We start from the raw sequence: 19,648 nt of genomic DNA on the forward strand, positions 1-19,648 counted from the left end.
CTCTGAATTTCCGGGCTGTATGGATATGTTAGGAAAAGAGTGAAGCACTACAGACCTTATACTTCAACTTTTGGAGGGAGTCTCCTTTGTAATTTCCTCTCCCTGGATACTGGGGCTAGAGGGGGCCTATAGCTCAAAGCAGGGGAGGCAGCTTGTTTGCTGTCCTGATGGTTTCATCGCTTGGAAACCGGTGGCACTGTGTGCATAGGAGCTCCAGGACTGGGTGAGCATGGTGGCAGTGGGCAAGCTGCCTGTGTGATGTTTTGCACTGAGCAAAGGCACTCGGACCAGCTACAGGAGCCAGTGCCAGATGTGTGTATCATGCCACAGTTCCTACAGAAGGGCACATGAATGAGAAGGGATCGTTTTAATCTCTAAGCAGATGATTTATCAACAGTTTATGCAGAATTTCTAGGAATCTAACTTTTTGATGAGGATCCATTTTCAATTCCCCATGACCTCCAGACCTAGTTGGGGAATATCACCCAGCACAATGATGGTGGCACCATAATCTGCTAGCATATTTCTCTAGCATGTATCCTGCAATACCCATGTGCCCCTGTCCAGAGGCCTTTAGCAGTGAGCCTGCTGTCTGGAGTTGTGCAAGGGATCCTCCCCTTGGGGCTCTGCCTGCAGACAAATGGGCCTAGCCATCAGACCTGTGTGCACACACTCAGAACAGTGACATGTGTAACATACCTACGCATTACCCAGGCCTGAACCGTGCTGGGAGGGACCTTGGCCTCTGCTTCTGCAGCAGACCTTGGGGAAGACTGTCTCCCAGGTCCACTATGCCTGTTAGGACTTTGGGAGAACAGCACCCGACCTCTGAAAGGCAAGCAGCTCAGTTCTGCTGGGAGACCAGCTGAACTCCAGGAAAGAGACCTTGGTGGCTCACTTCTCCATAGGGCTTGCTCCGGGCTCACTGGGCTATCATCTGAAGAAGAGCTGCTAGGAAGGAGAAAATTCTGTCTTGGTCTCTGAAGACTAATGAACCATATAGCCCAGGTTCAGTCAGCCAGAGGCTAGCCTAGCCCCAGAGGTGAGTCACTCCAGCTTGGGGTAGACCAGCAACCCCAGACCTCTCCTGGTCTCCCCAGTTCCAGCCCTCGAGGTCATAATTCTGATTCCCCACCTGCAGAGCCCTGGATGGATCATACTTGAAAGTGGACAGTGTCATCATCCTAGCCCTAACGTCAGGCCTGAAGGTGCAAGAAGATAATAAGTTAAATAGGGTTCTTCCTTCATGTCAACAACACCCTGAATTTCTCCAAGGCTGATAAAATGTAATCAGCAGCTCCTAGGGAGCCCTCTCCCCACCTCCTCCTACACAACGGGGTCCTTTGGGCAAATGCACGCCTTCCTACCACATTGGCTCATCTGTCCTTGACTGCCAGGGCAGATGAGCACACAGAGGGCATAGGGCAGGAACAGGTCTCCAGTTCGCCTTCATATCTGGGTACTGCACAGTGAAACCAGCCTGAGGTCAAGAATTCATACTGTGGGGCCAGCCCAGCCGATGGGTAACTTGCTGCACTCAGCTACAGACCCCGTTCTAATCCAGCCCTCCACATCTCTCCTGGGACTGCCCCAAGGCGAGGCCTCAGGCAAGAGTTTTCTATCTGTCTGGGGGGCTCTGGACATTGCAGTGACATCCTGTAGCACTCCATGCAGCTGCCTAGGGAGGGAAGAGGGCAGGAAGCCACTGTGCCGGCACCCACAGGCCCTCCCCATCCAAGGAAACCAGAAGGTACATAGGAAAATACAGTCTTTATTGTTCTTCTGAAACAACAAACCAGAAATATAATTTTGCCTTTAAAAATCTTCTGTCTCAGGCTGAAGATACCACCATTGACCACACCCACCCCTCCCCTCCTTTTCCTTTAGAAAATTCCTAGATCAGGTATCAACTGGAAAGCCAAAAGAAGGAAGACTATGCCCCCAGACTCGGGGAGGCATGTTCAGCAGCTGCACTGAGGCCTCGGCTGGCCTTTTTCAGAGGCAGTACCTGCCCCCCCCCAGCCTGCCCCCTTCACCTACCATGATCCTCCATGAGGTGGAAGAATTGGGGGGTGCACGGCAAGGTGGGCCGCCCTGTCCTGCCCTGTCCTTCCTTAGACCCTTGGCCTTCATGTTCTGGAGGCCTCTTCCTAGGCCACCAGCAAGACCAGAAACCAGCCTGATGCCTCCTGACTCTTGATAAGCCATGGGAAAACTGGTATCCAACAGAGGGAAACCCAGAACTCCCTCTGTAGAGGGCCGACCTATAAAAGGGGACTAGTGACCCCCAAATCCCCACACAGCCAACTTCTCATCTGCCACCCCTATGGTGTAGGCTGGTAACAAACAGGACCCTGGCCCATACTCTGGTTTGGACGCAGTCCAGGTGCAATTAAAAACTCCAGGAAGCTCCCTAAGTGCACAAAACCCCACCCCCTGAAGCCCCTGGGCAGAACATGCAGCCCTCGCCCTGCTCCTGGGGTCTGCTTACGGTCTGCTGGCAGGCTGTAAGCTTCCTTGAGATCCCACCATCATGATCCAGGACCCACCCCGGTGTCCCAGGCCTAGAGCTGCTGAAGATGGGGAGATGGGAGGGGGAAGGGTACAGAGCAATGGTTCTTGGGCTGCAGGCTATAGGAGTGGAATTGGTGGGTGTCCCCATGGGGCCTGGCAGTGGTGATGTCCTTAGTGCCGAAGAAACGCCCAGTGGTATGTGCCTGGGCTCTCTGGAGGCTGCCATCCACACATGCTGCTTCAAGGCCTCTGGGCTGGTGTCCCTGGAAAACCCAGCAGGAGAGGTGTGAGAGGGTTACCATGGTGACAGGCAGTCTCATCCAGCAGCACCACTTTGGCCCACTTCAGAGGATCACAAAGGAATCCTTGTGTTGTCGGTGTGGGCTTCACCCCCCTGTTGACTTGAGAAGATTGTAGTAAGCAAGCAAAAGGTTCTGTGGCCTGAGGGTCAGAGACCCAAGGGGGAAACACGTCTCCACTCCCCAAGTTCTCATGACCTCTGTCTCCATGTGATTGTGTGTGTGAGAGAGACAGACAGACAGACAGACAGAGATTTCCAATCGATGTAATTGCGCTGGTGATGCTGAGTCTGTGTGAGAGTGAATGAGTGAAGCCAGGCGCAGTGTGGTTGGTGTGGCCTGTGGCAGGTAGAGGGCCTGGCTGGCTCCTACAGAAGGAGTGTATTATAATTGTGTTCCTAAGTGCTGGATCCAGATGCCAGGGTTGGTGTGATTGTACGTTAGTACTAGCAGTTGAAGGCTGGACCCGAATCTGACACTGAAGGGCAGCTGAGAGCATCTTCCTGACTTAGAAGAAGGTCACGGAAATTGAGCCCTGGCCCCCAGATTTCTTCCTCCCCACACCTGTGTACCGATGAGGCGCTATGAGCAGGAGGTAGGGAGAGTTACCCAGCTGTGACTACACCTAGGGCAGGAAGGACAACAGGGGAACACTGAATCCAGAAGCCTCTACTTGCATACATATCCTTTCTTCTCTATGGCCAGAAGCTTAGGGAGATCCCTCAGGTGTTCCAGAGACTTGGTGGCCCAGAGAGAGGCATGAGCAGGAACCTTTAGCACAAGGACAGCTCCCACAGAGACTTGGAAGTTCTTGGTGATGGCTGCACTGTGGCTTGTTTGCTGGAGGGCTGGGGAGGAAGGTGGAAGATGGGACTGTGGTGGAGGGAAGGGCCAGCCCTTACTGAAGCGATCCCCAGCAAGTTCTCCCTGCCCGTCCTACCTAGGCCAAGTGGGGCTGGGCTCTCATGCCACAGAAGAGATCTGCTTCTGGTCTTCATGCTCACCCTCCGGGTCCCCCATTAAGGGCTGCCGCTTCTTGAGCTCCCGGTGGTACTTGGCCATGAGGGAGGCATAGATGCAGCCGTAGGCAGCAGCCACCACCATCATGATGCAGACAATGCCGCACACAACCCCCGCGATGATCACTGTGCCAATGGCCCGCCGCACGCTCACCGGCCGATACCTCTGCTTCTGGGGGCAGGCTGTGCTGGGCTCGGGCTCGGGCTCAGCCCCTGGCTTGGGCTTAGCGGGTTCAGGGCTGGCTTTGGTGCAGGGTGGCCCAGGAATATCCAGCCCAGCTGAGCTATTCTCGTCCTCCAACTGGGAGCAGTAGTTGAACATCTCCATGGGGACCACACGCATGTCCTTCCCCCTCAGCTCCTTGGGTAGGGTGCAGGCAAGCTGGTCCAGGCGCCCCCCTGCATCCAGGGGAGAAAAAAAGGAGGAGCTGACCAGGCTGACCTGGACTCCCTCTCCCCATCCCCAAGTCCCCAAAACAGAGTCCCTGAAGGTCTAGTTTCTATGGGGAATGAAATCAGTCCTGGAATCCCATCAATAGGACAGGAAGGGAGAAAAACAGCTAGCATTTATTAAGCCAAGGACCATGATAGGTGAGGTACATATATCATGTCATTAATCTGCACAGAAGCCATAGAAGATGGATATTGCCATTATTTCCATTTTAGAGAAAAACACAACCATCTCTGTCAAGCCTGCTCTCCCCAGAGTCAAACTGACCCACAAGAGTATAGCAGTGCTAACCTGAGGAGGTACCCAAGGGAGACTTGGCCATGCACAGAGAGCCAGGAGCCCCGCTCAGGCTGTGGTTCTGCTCCTCTCTCCACCCCTGCTCACGGCCACGTGTAAGTCCAGAACACTGTTCTCCACTGTATCTTATCCTTACAGAGTTCCTCCCTCTCAAAAAAAGGACAAGTCAAAAGCCACTGCCACAGCCACCACTCTTCCATATGGAACCTTTTAGTTGCCCAAGAGTGGGGAGTAAAAAAGTCGGGTGAGAATGTTTTCCCTTTCCTCCCCAAGAGCAATCCAATAGCCCATCAGCACCCCTGACCACAGCATCTCTGAGTACAGTGGCACCCTGGGAGGGTACCCTGAGACCCATGAGGGCAAAGGAGAGGGTGCCTATGCTAATGAGGGGATATGGGCAGCAGTAGGTGCACAGGCTCATCATGACAATAGTGAGGCTGGACCACGGTGAAGCCAAACTATAGTCAAGTCATGAGAGGATGCAGATGTAGAACACAGGTAGGGCCAGAGAGAAGGTTGCTATGGAAAATTCTGTAGGAAGTCAAAGTCAGATTTTGTCCCTCTATCAGCTTCCAGTGAAATCTAGATGCAGGCAAGAGATCCCTTCCCAAATGGCTCCTGCTGAACAGGCTCCTGCCATTCCTTCATTGCCTGTTCCTTCTCCCAGAGCAGCTGTTGCAAGTCTCCTCATACAACAGATATTCTTTTCCTGAGATGTTGATGAAAACATCCCAGGATTTTTTTTTAAGAAGTGCAAGGTTGAAAACAACTGTACTATTGAAAAGTTCCAGGGGCACCTGGGTGGCTCAGTGAGCGTTTGCCTTCGGCTTGGGTTGTGGTCCCAAGGTCCTGGGATAGAGTCCCACATCAGGCTCCCTGTGGGGGGCCTGCTTCTCCCTCTGCCTGTGTTTCTGCCTCTCTCTCTGTTTCTCACAAATAAATACATAAAATCCTTAAAAAAAAAAAAGTTCCAAAAATATGCATTCCCATTCTATGCCCTTTTGTGCTGAGAACTTAGTTCCTGATAACTATATGAAAGGACAAGGATGTTGCCTAGGCATAACACATGGAGCTGAAGACACTTGGCCTCTAGCTCCCTTGTGCCACTGACTGCCTGGGTGTCCCAAAGGCAAGTCTTACATCCATCACAGTGTTTCCAAGGGCCACCTTTGTACAGGTAGGGGTGGGGTGTTGAGATAGGGGCAACCTCATCTTCTTGCTCAAAGACCTAAGGTTGAATCATAGCCATGTCATCTTGTGTGAATTATTTAACTTATTTAATTGCATGTGAGTCTTGGTTTTCCTGACCATAAAATAAGAATGGCCAACTCAATTACCTGTTTCATAAGGATTAAAATTGATAATGTACATGAAAAGATATTTATAATGTAGAAACTATATAAGTATTACTCGTTATTTCCCAACTCACAAAAATGGGAAAAATTATCATAAACATCTATGGCACTTTATACATGAGAATATCATGCCAATAATTGAGATTGTGACTGGATATGAAACGAAAGGAGTAAGCTGAAGAGGATTGGCATTCTTTTCACATTGGTTCATTCATTCAGCAAATGCTCACGGAGCATCTCCTTTGTGCTGGGCACCAAATTATGTCTTCTTAAGTCTATTTAATATTATGACTACCACTAGCAAATGGACAAATAAACGAGTACATTTTATGGAGGACTTGCTTTATGCCATGTACTTTTCGGGATTTTATATGCATTACTATTTATTTTATTTTATTTATTTGAGAGAGAGAGAGAGAGCACAAGTGGGGGGAGGGGGCAGAGAGAAAAGCAGGCTCCTCACTGAACAGGAAGCTCAATGTGATGATGCAGGCTCTCTATTTCAGGACCCTGGGATCATGACCTGAGCCAAAGGCAGACCCTTAACTGACAGAGCCCCTGAAGTGCCCACATGCATTACTATTTAATCCTTACAATGACTCTAGCAGATAGCTGTTACTTGCCCATTTTGCAAATAAGGACACTGCCACAGAGAGGTTTCTCAGGATCACACAGCTGGTAAGTGAAAGAGCTACAACTCAAACCCATTCTGGTACTTTTAATCACTACCCTCACTTTCTTGCCCTCCTTTTCATTCCATTTAATCATTTTATGGATTATTCTAGAACATTCCCAGATTGACAAATCTGGGAAGGGAAAGAGTAAAATTAAAGCCATTTGGCTTATTATTAAAAGCTTTGAATATAAAATTTATTGAGAATGAGAGTTGAGATCATCATCAAAATGAAAATTTGGTTTTTATCTGTGGATTTAAATTATATTACACCCTCCTAAAACTGTGGATATTTAAGAAATTGTTGTATTATTCTGAAGAGCAAGGGAGGTTTTTCTTCCTCCTACCATGCCAGGGAAGCCCAGAGGCTTACCTAGTGGGATGCAAAGAAAAAAAGTTGCCCCATGATACCTACAGAAGTGAGATCAAGTTACAGTGAGTCAGTCTGAAAGAAAAAGAAGAAGAGAGGCTGGGAGCTGGGAAGAGCACACAGAGAGGAGCTTGGAGCCGTGGAGGAGGACTGAAAGCCTCCAGCCTCTCTCCCCTGCTGGTGGTTTGGAGCCCAGGCTGAGACCCCTCTAGCCCAGAGCTGGTGGAGAGGCAGGGCCACCCCCTTCACCCTGTACCTTGGCCCTGAGTCAGCGCCCAGCCTCCAGGAAACGTGTTGGGCCAGGGGTGATTCTCCCATTCCTCACACCCAGGTAGGACTAGTTGTGCTCACCTCGGTAGGAGAACCATTCCATCCAGTGCTTGAAGTCACGCAGGTTACAGTCACACTCCCATGGGTTGTCCCCAACCTGCAGCAGCTGCAGGCTTGCTAGGGGTTCAAACGTCAGCCGGTCCAGGTTCTGCAGACGGTTGGAGCGAAGTGACAGAGAGCGCAGAGCTGGGAGTCCATCGAAAAGGCCAGGGGGCAGCTGGGCCAGGCCGTTGATGGACAGGTCCAGGTGGCGGAGCTGGGGCGAGTGCTGCAGCAGGTCCCTGTCCAGGGTCCTGATGCTGTTATTGCGCAGCTGCAGCTCCGTAAGATTCGTCAGGTCCCCGAAAATGGACCGGGGCAGCTGGTCCAGGAAGTTGTTAGATAGGTCCAGCCGCTGGAGGCTGGACAGATTGGCAAAGGCCCAGCTTGGCAGGGCACTCAGCTTATTGTTCAAGAGTAAGAGGGTTCGGGTGGCAGCAGGCAAGTCTGGGGGCACCATGGTGAGGCCTAGGCCACTGCAATCCACCTCCAGGCTGCGGCTGTCACACTTACAGGAGAAGGGGCAGGCAGGGAGGGCCTCCACAGCATACAGGGTGATCCAGCAGGCAATCCCTGGAAGGGAGGGGGACAGATGGGTGGGAAGAAAGCAACAGGCCGGGGGCGGGGGGTGTACCACGTCCTGCTTCCATTCCATTCCCTCCTTTCTAATTTGTATCATAATGGCTTCTTGACTTTATCTGCTTTAGCCCAAGCCACAATCGATAGCAGAAACCTTTACCGACCACATAAAAAGATAATTAACAAACCCAAAGCACATCTATATTATTGGACATCACACGGTGTCAGCAGGGCTTCTTGCCTCACAGCAAAGCTTTCTGGCAAAGAAATCACTTTAGTGGAGTACAATCCTGCAGAATGGCAGGCTGGAGTCCAGAGGACGAACATACTGTTCCACAAAGATGCCCCGGCTCATGGGGCCTCCCATGGTTGATCTCCTTGGGAGCTTGGGCCCCACTAGTACCATAGATGTTGACAAAACAAAGGATGTAAGGGTGTCAAAGAAACTTGCTCCCTTGTTCCTCTCCCAGTGTCACAGAGGAAGGTTCTCTTTCCAAAAGAAAATGACTATATTGCTGCTCCCCTCCCCTCTGCACCTCCACCTCCAACTTGGAGCTGCCCTAGGCTAAGACACACCACATGTGGAAGAGAGAAAACACCAAGGGGCACTCTTGCCCCCGCCCTGTCCCACCTCCCATGTGCAGTCAGATCTGCACAAATCCCAAATCCAAGGGGGTGCAGGTGGTAACTTAGCATGGAAATCAGGAGCCTGGGCCCCTCTAGGGTCCCGCTCCAAAGACCACTGAGGAAATATGAGGATATGATGCACAAATCCACTTCCATGCTGAAGCACACTTGGGCACAAGCCACTGCAGATCACAGGTTCCAGGAGAAGGTTCATATTTATTCCATCCTAAAACCAGCCATGCACTTAAGTTTGGCTCCTGTTTCTAAGGGCTGCAGGATAGCATTTCTGCAGGCTGGACCCATTAATAGGATTCCTTTTGTAGACCCATGTTTTTCCCAGAACCCCTCTGAGCGAGCAACCTCAAAGTCTGGCCTGGGAAGGGCTGGGGACCCTCAGAGAATAATTATAACAGGGCAGCTCATTTCAGTGCCCAGCAGCCCTTTCTCAGAGTACTGCAGAACTCCTCTCAGGTGTTCCTGAGTACCATGGAAGTTTGCTCACTGTGAAAGAAAAAAGGGATGCGCTCAAAATAGTTCAGCTTCACCAAGTCAGCACCCCGTCTGGCAAATTACTGGCTCCCTCTTGGATGTGGGATCGGTGCAGAGCTGTCAGCACATGGGAGGTTGTAGGGGCAAGGGTGGGAGTGCCCTTTTGTGCTCTCTCTCTTCTGCATGTGGCATGTCTCAGCCTAGTATAGCTCCAAGTTGGGGGCAGGGGTGCAGAGAAGAAGGAAGCAGCAGTGTAGCCATTTTCCTTTGGAAAGAGAGGCCCAGAGGAAAGACTCTAGCCAGGGAAGTGATGGAGAAGTTCGGACCCAGTTCATGGGCCAGGTGACCCCACTCAGAGAGGCAGCAGCCACCCCAGCTTGAGTGCCTGAATAGGATGGTCTTGAGTCTTTGTCTGGTAATGTCTGGTTGTCTGGTGTCCCTAAGAACAGAACTTGAAGGGACAGTATGGGACTGCCTCCTCCCACTTGCAGGGTCAGTGACAGCTAAGAGGCAGTCTGCAAGGCTGACACCTGAGCCTCCTCATCTCAAGAGGAACAAGCACAGTCATGGCCATGGCTCTTACCCCTCCAAACCCTTCTGCTACCAGGTCAGCCTGCCCCACTCTACCCCCAACCATGCCATCTGAAAATAAACATTCCTCAGACTTCACTTTCTCCAGACAAAAATTCATTCTATCCAGCTTCCCTCACACAAGGATCAACATAACTAGAAGCCACTATCCCCCTGACCCCTGAGAAATTCAGGGTGACATAAAAGCTCTGCTGACACGAAAACATAATCCTGTATTGTGAGGTGTTGAGTGATTCTAGAATGCGGTTGAAATGGGATCTGAGTGGCTTGGGGATCAGCCACTCTCACGTGGTGAATAATTCAGGCTGCTTATGTCGTGGGGCCAAGCATATGAGGGGAGAAGTCAGGTAGAATAATGTCCCTCAGGACCATTTCTTACCTCTTACCATGGAGCCTTGGGCAAACCAGTCCTCACTGACCTGGGCCCTTTCCCTCATATGAGGAAAATTCTCAGGGCTTCTTTTAGCCTTACAACTTACAAGGCTTTCTCATGGGAAATGGAGGTTTCAATTTCCCCATATGCAGAAGGAGGGCTGGGATCTAACCACAATCCAAGAGCTCTCTAGTTCCCTCCATTTCAGAGTCAGGAAGACTGAGACAGAAGTCTCCAGATTCACCTAGCCAGTGGAAGACAAGAGGGAGACTTGCCATCAGGGCAGCAGGGCTCTCACAAGCCAGACCGCTGGGAGTGGCATGGGGGTGGACTTCCTGGGCACAAGAGCAGACCCACCTGGAGACACGGAACCACCCGTCACAGCCTCCAGCTCCCAATTTAACCACAAAAGCTGTCAGTGGCAACTCTTTCTTTGGCTGCCACAGATGCCAGTACCATGGGCAAAACTGGCTTCCCAGGCCTTGGGCATCCCAGGAAGATCAGAGCTTCCTATAGCCTGGCATGCATCCCTGTGCACCAAGCTAGCCCCTGCCACCTGCCCCTGCCCTACATACTCACAGGAGATCTGCCTCCACTGCAGGGCAAGCCTGGTCCTCTGCTCGGGGCCACTGCCCCGGGCCAGCATGGTGAATGCCGCAGCTCTTACGGCCCTGCACCTCTGGGGATAGACGAGCCCCTCGGTGTGTGCTACCTGTCAGTCCTGAGAGAGAGAGAGAGAAAGAGAAAGAGAGAGAGAGAGAGAGAGAGGGTGAGCTGAGCAGGCACTCCAGGCCCTGGTCCAGCCCAGGGGTTAGGGAGAGGACCTGGTGTCTCTTTACACTGCTTGTCATCCCCTCCCCTGTTCTTCTTAGCTATGATTCCCTGGGTGGGGGAAGGAGAATGAGGGGCAGAGAAGCCAGGAAACCTTCCCCTTCCTTGGGTGACCCAGTGGCAAGGAGGGCAGGGTGCTGAGCTCTGCCCTCGGGACTCTGAAAGTGGCCTCTCCGTTGCCACCCCACACACACACCCCACCTCTCTTGGTGCCTCTCTGGTGTGTTGTTGATCTCTAAAATGTTTCGGGAGTGATATGGCCTCCCTACGTCACAGGTGGAGATGTGGAGAGACGTATCAACTAGGCAAGCGGAGCGAGGCCACAGTGACACTGTTGCCAGTCCCAGCGCTGCTCTTACCATGGCCCCCGGGGAGGCAGAGTGTGCTTCTGTGTCGGGTGTGAGGCCCAGGCCCGGCTCTTGCCACCTGATGGCCTCCTGCTTCCCCTCCACCTTCGCCAGAGAGGTGAGGTGCGGTGCTCTGTCTTCCACCCGCTGGTCTATAATAAGACTCATCAGCTCAGGGAGTTCATGCCGCAGCAGCTGTTCCTGCAGGAGATAGGGACAGGAAGCAGAGGATGAGATTTCGGAGCAGAAGGAGGGCTGGGAGCAGGTCCGCAGAGGCAAGAAAGCAGGTTTCTCTTGCAGATGACAAAAGGGAGGTAGTCATCCTGTCTAGGGTCTCAGGACCTGCGCTGCCCCAACTGTGTGACTAATGAGAGGGACGAGGGCCCTCTTCTGGCCCCCATTTGCTTCCTGGTATGGCAAAGTTCCCTCAGACAGGGGACAGAGCCTCCACTCTCCCAGCCCCATCTGAGGGATGGGAAAGGAGGCTGCAGTGGCTGCCCCTGCAGCAGGCCACAGGCGGGGACAGGTGGGGAAGGGGACAGGAGGGGAAGGGGACAGGAGGGGAAGAGAAGACTGCCGGCAGTCCAGCCCTCCCACTCCCAAAGGGCAGCAGCCCATCAGCCCACTGCTCCCTGCTGGCTCCTCTGGTCACCTGTTCATCCCTCCATGACCCTGATCACTGGGGTGCAACCTCCCATCTCCCCCTGCCACCTCCTCTTGCAAGGAGCCAGGGGCAGAGTTAAGCAGGCAGCTGAGGAGGTGGAGGGGCCTGTTGGGAAGCTAACTCATTCAGCTCTGAAATCTCTGCATCCAGTGGAGCTGAAGCGGGTTTCCCTCAGGCATTTCGGGTCCACTGCAGCTCCTGGTGTCTCTCAGTGGCTTCCCAGCCCCCACTCTTGAATCTAGCTGCCTTGAGTGACAAAACCCACTAAAAACACAGCAACCCCCACAGGACCTTGAGCAGTGCTCCGGGCAAGGGCAGCCTGGGGTGGGGAGGGGGTGGTCTTTGGCTTTCTCTTTCCCCCCCTCCATGGGGGAGGGGGCAGGGAGAGGGTTGTCCAGTCATGTAGGCCTCCGGGGGCTGGCAGACGAGTCACAACTAGGCCCTGACACAGGGTGTGGGGGGCAGTCCAGTTCCCCACACTGCTTCCTCCCCAGGCCCTGGGCTGAGGCGTGAAGGAGATGCTTGGAGCAGCTCAGGTGTCTTCTCCATCTGCTCTCTCTCCAGACCAGGCAGGCAGGGCTTCTGGTTCATGGCCGGGTCCCACCGCTCCCTAGCTGTGAGACCATTAACCATGTAAACTCTCTGAGCCTCAGTTATCTTATCTCTACAAGTGGTGACAGTAATATTTCATGGGTGAATCTCTGCATGGATCCACTTAATTAAGGGAAGAAAGTTAACATTTACTATATTTAGTACACATTACCTTAGAAATAACTCAGGCAAATGTGCCCAGCTTGGATTTGAGCCCAAGAAAAGTGTGAGGAAGCCCCAGTTCCTCCGCTGGGAGGGGACAGCAGCTCACAGCAATTCTAGGTAATGTCGCCCTCCTGGTCCCACCAACTTCACCCATGGGTCTCCTCCATTTCTGAGCAGATGGCCCATCAACAGGATGTCCCTGCCCAGGCACGCTCACACACACAGCCCTCATGGACCTCTACCATGGCCAGCAGCACCACCCTCTCCGTGTCCTGCAGGCCCTGACCCTCAGACAATCTCTCACTCCAGTGAGAACCCTCACATCCAGAGTTCACAGCACCCACATGACATTAGGCAGGTTAGTGGGCATCCAAGGCATGGAGATGACGACCAATTCACCAAGGGTCACATGCCAGCTTGGAGACAGGTCATGGGCTTCTGAGTCTGGCTGCTCATCCACTCCCTGGTGACTGCCACCCAGCAATAGCCCTTATGGGGAGACACTTATGTGCGCACAGAGCAGGGTGCACATAGGCTCCCAGACACGTGCTTGGAGCTCCCAAAACAGCACATGGTGCAAACACACACCCACAGGGGGCTGTGCAGTTAGGCACGCACACACACACACACACACACACACGCACACACACACGCATGCATGCCTTGCTGGCAGCCCTCCAGCACTCCTCCTCAGATGCCGACACTCAGCCAGCAAAAGCCCCCAGCAGACAGATGCACCGGGACACCTCCAACCTAGAAGTAAGGTCTAACAAAAACCCTGCTGGGCAACCTCTACCCTAGAATTTTTTCTATACTCACACCCAGAGGGGTGCTGGAGACCCAGTCCAGGCTTCTGCTCCTACTCTTTCCAGCTTCTTGCAAGGAGACAGGTGGCAGAGAATCCCTCACCCAAGCCCAGGTTCTGTTTCCACCTGAGCCTTCTCTCCTCTGCTTCAAGCCAGCTCTCGCTCTCCTTTTCCACCCCACCCACCCATCCCGGACCTCAGCATTACCCCAGTAATGAGCCCAGGAGTTGACCAGAGAGCACCAATCAGTGGAGACAGTGGCCTGAAGCAGGTTCTGATACCCCATCCCCAGCCTTGGGTGCTATCACCTGTACACAGTGAGTCAGGCAATTTGCCACAAGGCAGACCCATGGGCATTGTCCTCCAAGGTGATGGGACATTGCTGACTTCAGTATCTCTGGAGAAATATGATGAAAACAAAGTCCCCCAGGTCCATGGGTGGGGTGGAGGGTGTGAGGGTGCAGGGGTACCTGTGCCCCCTAGGGAGCTGACCCTGCCTCCTTGGGTGCCATGGAGTAACCTTTAGGGAGGTATAGGGCTAGAGCCTAGCACTTCCTGGCTCCTTGCCCTTTGCCCACAAGCACACCTCCAACCAAAGGACCCCTTCCCACCCCAGAAGTATCTAGCCTCATTAGGAAGGGGATGACCTACATTAGACGTGCAGCAGCTGTAGCAGGTGCTGGCCAGTGTTGGGATAAATGGGCACTGTCTGAGAGGGAGGTCCCCACCCGGGATGGAGAATGGGGGAAAGAAAAGTGTAGGCAGGTCCTGCCAGATAGTTCTCCGTGTCCCTCAGCCTTGTGGCTCTGGATGCTGGATCTGCTTCTGATCCTCACAGGGCTCATTGTCCCAGTCCCAGGGACACAGACACCGGAAAGAAGGGCTGGGCCCCAGCAGGGCCTCCAGGCCTCCATTGCTGGGCTTTGCAGAGAGAACCAGGGGGGAGGGTGGGGTCCAGGAGCCACAAGCAGTCATGAGAACCCTTGAGAATCCTTTGTGGCCTATGGGCATTACCTAGGAATTTCTGAGATGCAGAATCCCGGGCTCCAGCCCAGGCCAACCCAACTAGAATCTGAATTTTAACAAGATCCTGTACTCAAGTTTGAGCAGCACAAGCCCAGATCCCGTCCCTCCCAGCAGGCCCTGGCACCTACCTCCCGGGTGCCTGCGCCAGTCAGTCTGCCAGGCCCCATCTCAGGATTGGCAGTGGCCTGGGCATAGGGTGAGGGATGCTGACACTAACCTCCTTCAAAAAGCCTCTGTAAAGGGAGAGGTGATAACCAAGCCACAAACACCTGCATACAGTGTTCCTAATCCTCAGAACACCTAAGGCTTTGCAGATGGGGGAAACTGAGGCAAAGGAAATTAAGTACGTGGCTCAGGTTAGGCCACGGAAAAATGAATACAGCTTTGGGTTCGAGCAGTCTGGTGACAAAGCTACTAACTCAGCTGCCTTTATAGGCTCCTGGGTCCCTTCTATTCCTGATCTGCTCACACACGGATGTTCCAGGTACAAGAAGGAAAGGCAGAAATGGGGGAGGCAAACTTTGGTTTGTACAGTCCTTCCCAGTTATGCAGCATCTCCTCATCCCCAGGCTCACTGGCCCTGAGGAGGCAGGCGTTCTGATGCCCCTCCTGCTGGTGAAGAAACCAGCTGTGCAGTACAGGACTGAGACACAAGACCGGTCCCCCCTCCCAGGCCCCTCTTTCCAGTAACATCATAGATGTGGTGCAGGCAAGCCCCAGGTGGCCAAGATCTTAGGAAAGGAAGTGGAGGGGGCTTTCTAGAAACCCTTCCAGCTGGGTGGGTTGTGGGGGGTGCTGAGGTGAGGAGGGTAGGCTCAAGGGAAGCCAGGGGGTGGAGGGTAGTGATGGAACAGGAGGCAGCAGTAAGAGCAGAAGACTCCACGTGCTCCCGCCAAGCTGAGTGGGTGCAGCAGCATCCCCTGGAGACAGGAGGTGGGAGCTGCTTCCCTGGTAGAGCACCTCGCCTCAGTCCCATGGGCGAGGAGAGCCTCCTGGAGCCCCCAAACCCACATAGTGCTCCAGTTAGGATAGTGTGGGGTGGTGGCCTCTCTGTGCTCCTGTCCCTTCAATTTATCCTACAGACAGGGGTTAATCCTCCAAGTGGACTGGCTCAGACCGCAGCTAGAAACGCCAACACACCTACCTCCAGCCTGGTGTCTACATCCTCCCTCTGATGCTCTGTCATGCCCGTCTCCCCAGGTCAAACCACACACCCATTCAATGCCCATTGTGTCTCCCAGCCTGGGGGTTCCTGACTCCTCGGACATCATGCTGGTACTGCCATTCACCCCCCTAGTACCTCCCTTTGGTCAAGTGTCCCTAGATGAGGACAGGGCTTCTGCACACCCTCAGCATCCAAGACCCACAGAACTTAGAAGCTAGAAGGGCCTTCGTGGCCACCTGCACACTCACTTCACCTGCAGACAGGTGAAGGTCACGGGCCCATGAGACACATCAAGAGGGTGGGGAGGGACCTGGACTGTAGGGTGGCCCAAGCTAAGCCCTGTTAGGTGGGCTGGGCTCCCTGCCTACTGCCTCCAGTCTGGCCATCTGGGCCCTTCCAAGAAACATTCCCAGTCTCTTCCTGCCTGTCACCCCCATAACACACACTGCCCAGGCAGCACGGAAGCAGGTTTAAAAAAAAAAAATCTATCACAAAAAAAAAAAATCTATCTCTACTTGGAACTGGCCAACCTTCCTGATTCATTTTCAAGCGCATACCCCATTCTCACCCCAAGCTGCCTGCCTCCTGGTTTCCTTGTGGAATACTCCTGATCCCAAACAGATCTTCTAGGAATCTGAATGGAGAACCCCCTGAGTCTTTCCTCCCTGGAGCCCCCTCTCTATTGGGAACAAACCAAGTGTGCTCACGCTCACTGAGGCTGTGGATCTAGGCTCAGGCCGTGGTCTGGGGCAGGGGAAAGGAGAAACCTGATCTGGGGTAGAAGAAGGGAAGCTCCCATGCTACCCATTCTGCCCAAAGCAGCTCCACACAGCCCCTCCTTGGCTTTGGTGCCTATGAAATGGGAACAAGGTTTGCTCATCCAGGCCCCAAACACAGATTCCAGCCAAACAAGAAACCAGATCAATTGCTTAAGAAACCTCCCCTTTCTCCTGCCACCCCCAGGCTGGCTTTCCTGGGCTCCCTCTTTTGGCAGTGCCAGAGACTATGGCAGTGGGGAGGTGGGGTGGGAAGAGCAGGAAGCTGCTTTGGGTTTCCCTCCTGCTGGACTTCCCCGCCCCCTCCACGTGCTCAGCCTCCTCCCCCCACCTCCTGCTGATTTAGTTATCTAAGCTTCTGGGTGTCAATCTGAGTCATGCCAAGGCAATGCCCAATGCACCCTGACAGCCAGGTGCCACCCTCACCACCACCACCACCACCCTGCCCCCACCATCCCCTGGAACTGAGCTGGGCTCTTGGGATCCCTGGCCAGGCCACCCTCTCTACATTGTCAAAATGGCCCCAGGGCTGCTGAGAGCCTCTTTCCTCCTCCAACTCAGGATGCTGGTGCCCCACTAGGTCAGGAAGCCAGGTAGGCATGGCCTGGCTGTACAGCATCCACTCACCCTAGGCTGAGTCCACATAAGGGTTGGGCCTTCCCAACCCATTTATAGACAGAGGGCCCAGGATGCAGCTGGTGGACACCCTGGGCGAGTTCTCACAAGCCTGTGTCCACCTCCTGTCCCTGGGCCCCTGGGGGGCTGGGAGCAGGGCTTCAGGCTTGCGAAGGAAGAGCTGCAAGGCTTTTCTCCCTGTCCATTCCCAGCCACACCCCCACCAGGGAGGCTTCTCCCACAGCTGCGTGGGGCCCTGTCCAGCTCAGGGGAAAAGCTCCTCTGCACCCTTGTCCAAGGACAGCTGCCTGAAGGCCAGCAATCCCATGCTGAGGGCATCCTGCAAAGGGGCCAGTCCCCAAGGTCTATTCCCACACTCAGACAGCACAGTCCCCCAGCCTGCCCACCCCCCACCACCAAGCCATCCTCCGTTCCAGACCCGTCACCAGCATCACCTTTCCCCTAGCACCCGAGCTCCTTGGGCTATGAATGCTGAGCCGGGCAGGCAGACGGCACAGTGCTCTTGGCTGGCACTCCCTATGCTGTGGGGACTGGTTTCTATGCCACCGGGCCTGTCATTTGGCTCTGGCACTGCTCTGCTCCCCCCTCTCCTTCCCCAGCTTCCCCCTCCCCAGCAGAATCCCAGCTCACCTACCCAGCACTCTGAGGTCCGAGTACCCCTGCGTCCTGTGTCTTTGCCGCCCCCCCCATGTCCAGTCCCCAGCACTTCCCCGGCCCCAGCGATTGCTCCCAGGCAGGAGGTAACAGCAGCTGTCCGTGCAGGGCCAGGGGAGCCAGCAAAGCTGGGGCCATCCCTGTGGCCCCGCCGCCCTGCACCCCACCGGCCTGCGCGCCTTCCCTCCAGCGCACAGCACTCACCTGTCTTCCCCCTGACCACAGGCTCCTTAAATCAAGTAGCTCCAAACCGTCCAATGAGACCCTCCCAGCATTCCCGGAGCGATCCAGGCAGCGCTGCCGAGCGGAGCGCGGTGGGCACCGAGTCCCAGCCCACCCGGAGCGGGGACCCGGCGCGCGGCCCGCAGCCGGGGATGGGGGCGGGGTGGGGGTGGGGGTGGGGGTGGGGGAGCGCCTGCCGCCGCCGGGTGCACGGGGCTGCGGGTCAATAAACCGGGAAGGGAAGAGGGAGGGACGGAGGGAGACAGGAGAGGGGAAGGCAGGGGAGAGGAGGCGCGCGCGTGTGCGCGAGCAGAGACGGAGCAGTGGAGTGACAGCTGGGGCACCTCTGCGATGACAGCGACAGCACACACGGGCGAAGGCGCTCGCGCACAGGCGCACGCGCGCACCAGGGCACCCCCGGCCGCAGGGCCGCGCTCCCTAGAAGTGTGAGCGCTTCAAAGGAATAGAGCCCCGGCTTAGTGGCCTCCAGCTGGAGGGGAGGAACGCGGTCTCCGCGGTGCCTCCATCTTCCCTCTGCTCCGAGCCCTCCCCGCCACGACCGCCGCCCCCTCCCTGTCTCTCCCCCCTCTTCCCTTCCCTTCGGGCAAATAGGGGCAGGATCCAGGAGGCAGAGGCCCCTAGGAAGCTGGCTCTAGGCCAGAGATACGCCCGGCAGTGTCCTCCATCCTGCTTGTGGAGAAGGAAGAACTGAACCCTCTCCCCAGTCCTGGGATGATTTATTCCAGAGAGGGTAATTGAAGGGGTGCACAGGACAGCCATCTACCTGGCAGTCCTCCAGAAAGGGGTCCTGAGCCACACAGAGCTAGTGTTATATGGTCACACACAGTCACTGAGGCTCAGTGACCCCAGACCAGGGCGATTCCGGAGGGGCCTGCTGCAGCCAGCTGACAGATTGTCTGTAGGGCCCCAGGGTTGAGCTCTGGAAGAGCCAGGGGTAAATGCAGCCCCGCTCTGCCACACCTGGCTTTTCTAGGCTCCTTGCTCTCATCTAAATGGGGTAGGCATGGACGGGGAAAAGACTGGCATTCAAGAATTCAGAAGTCTCGTTACTAACCAATCAGGACAAAGAAGTTGGGGGAATTGACATTCCAAGAGATGGCAAGTGTCTGATCCAAAGGCAAAGGAAGCCAGAGACCAAGCCAGAGGAGGAGTCCCAGCCTGGAGCACAGACCCCTAAGTTGACCCTTCTCTGAATCTCTTAAAATCTACCTGACAAGGAGATGGCATGGCATGTTGGCAGTATGTCAGTGTACCGCAGTGTCCCTCTTCCACTCCACCTGCTGGATCCCTCAAGGGGATTCACCTTCAGGATGTAGGGGGGAAGCGGAAGCAGGTCAAAAAACTCCCTTGACTCAGGATGCTTCTGACAGACAGTCCTGCACCTGTCAACACAGCAGCCAGGGCTCAGACTGCTGTCCCAGGAGGAGAGAGAGAGAGAGAGACCCTCTTCTACCTCCTGGGATTTCCCTACCTCTCACCTATGCAGCTGTCACATGCATCCTGCCCTTCAAGCTAACTGCACCCACTTACCTCTAAACAGACCTCTGCTTCTCCAGCTCCTTCCCTGAGTCTGGAACACTCTCCTTCCCCATGGGTAGCCTCCCCTTCTTAAAAACCCAACTGCAAAGTCACCTTCTTTATGAAGTCTCCCTGACTAGTCCACAGACTTGTGGACTATAGCACATATAGTCCTATAGGACTATAGGACTCTGCAACCTATAGCCTTTCTTTGGGCCAC

General features: G+C 54.5%; 2 protein-coding genes across 3 annotated transcripts in view; one reads left to right on the top strand and one right to left on the bottom strand.

Annotated features, from left to right (window-relative positions):
- CACNA2D4 (calcium voltage-gated channel auxiliary subunit alpha2delta 4) overlaps window positions 1–19,648 on the top strand; it is a 114,904-nt gene that overhangs the window by 70,862 nt on the left and 24,394 nt on the right. The window lies entirely within an intron of this gene.
- Window positions 1,756–17,997, bottom strand: LRTM2 (leucine rich repeats and transmembrane domains 2). Of its 2 annotated transcripts, XM_041736939.1 has the most exons (6): window positions 17,872–17,997; window positions 11,197–11,385; window positions 10,586–10,727; window positions 7,330–7,920; window positions 3,754–4,231; window positions 1,756–2,777 (listed from the first exon to the last, which is right to left on the bottom strand). In XM_041736939.1, exons 3-5 carry the CDS (start codon window positions 10,650–10,652, stop codon window positions 3,777–3,779), a joined length of 1,113 nt encoding a protein of 370 aa, XP_041592873.1. In that variant the 5' UTR covers window positions 10,653–10,727; window positions 11,197–11,385; window positions 17,872–17,997; the 3' UTR covers window positions 1,756–2,777; window positions 3,754–3,776. The 2 variants fall into 2 exon arrangements, with proteins under 2 accessions (XP_041592873.1, XP_041592872.1); XM_041736938.1 differs by having other exon boundaries at window positions 1,756–4,231.

This window comes from Vulpes lagopus, chromosome 21, assembly GCF_018345385.1.
Source record: "Vulpes lagopus strain Blue_001 chromosome 21, ASM1834538v1, whole genome shotgun sequence".
NCBI lineage: Eukaryota > Metazoa > Chordata > Mammalia > Carnivora > Canidae > Vulpes > Vulpes lagopus.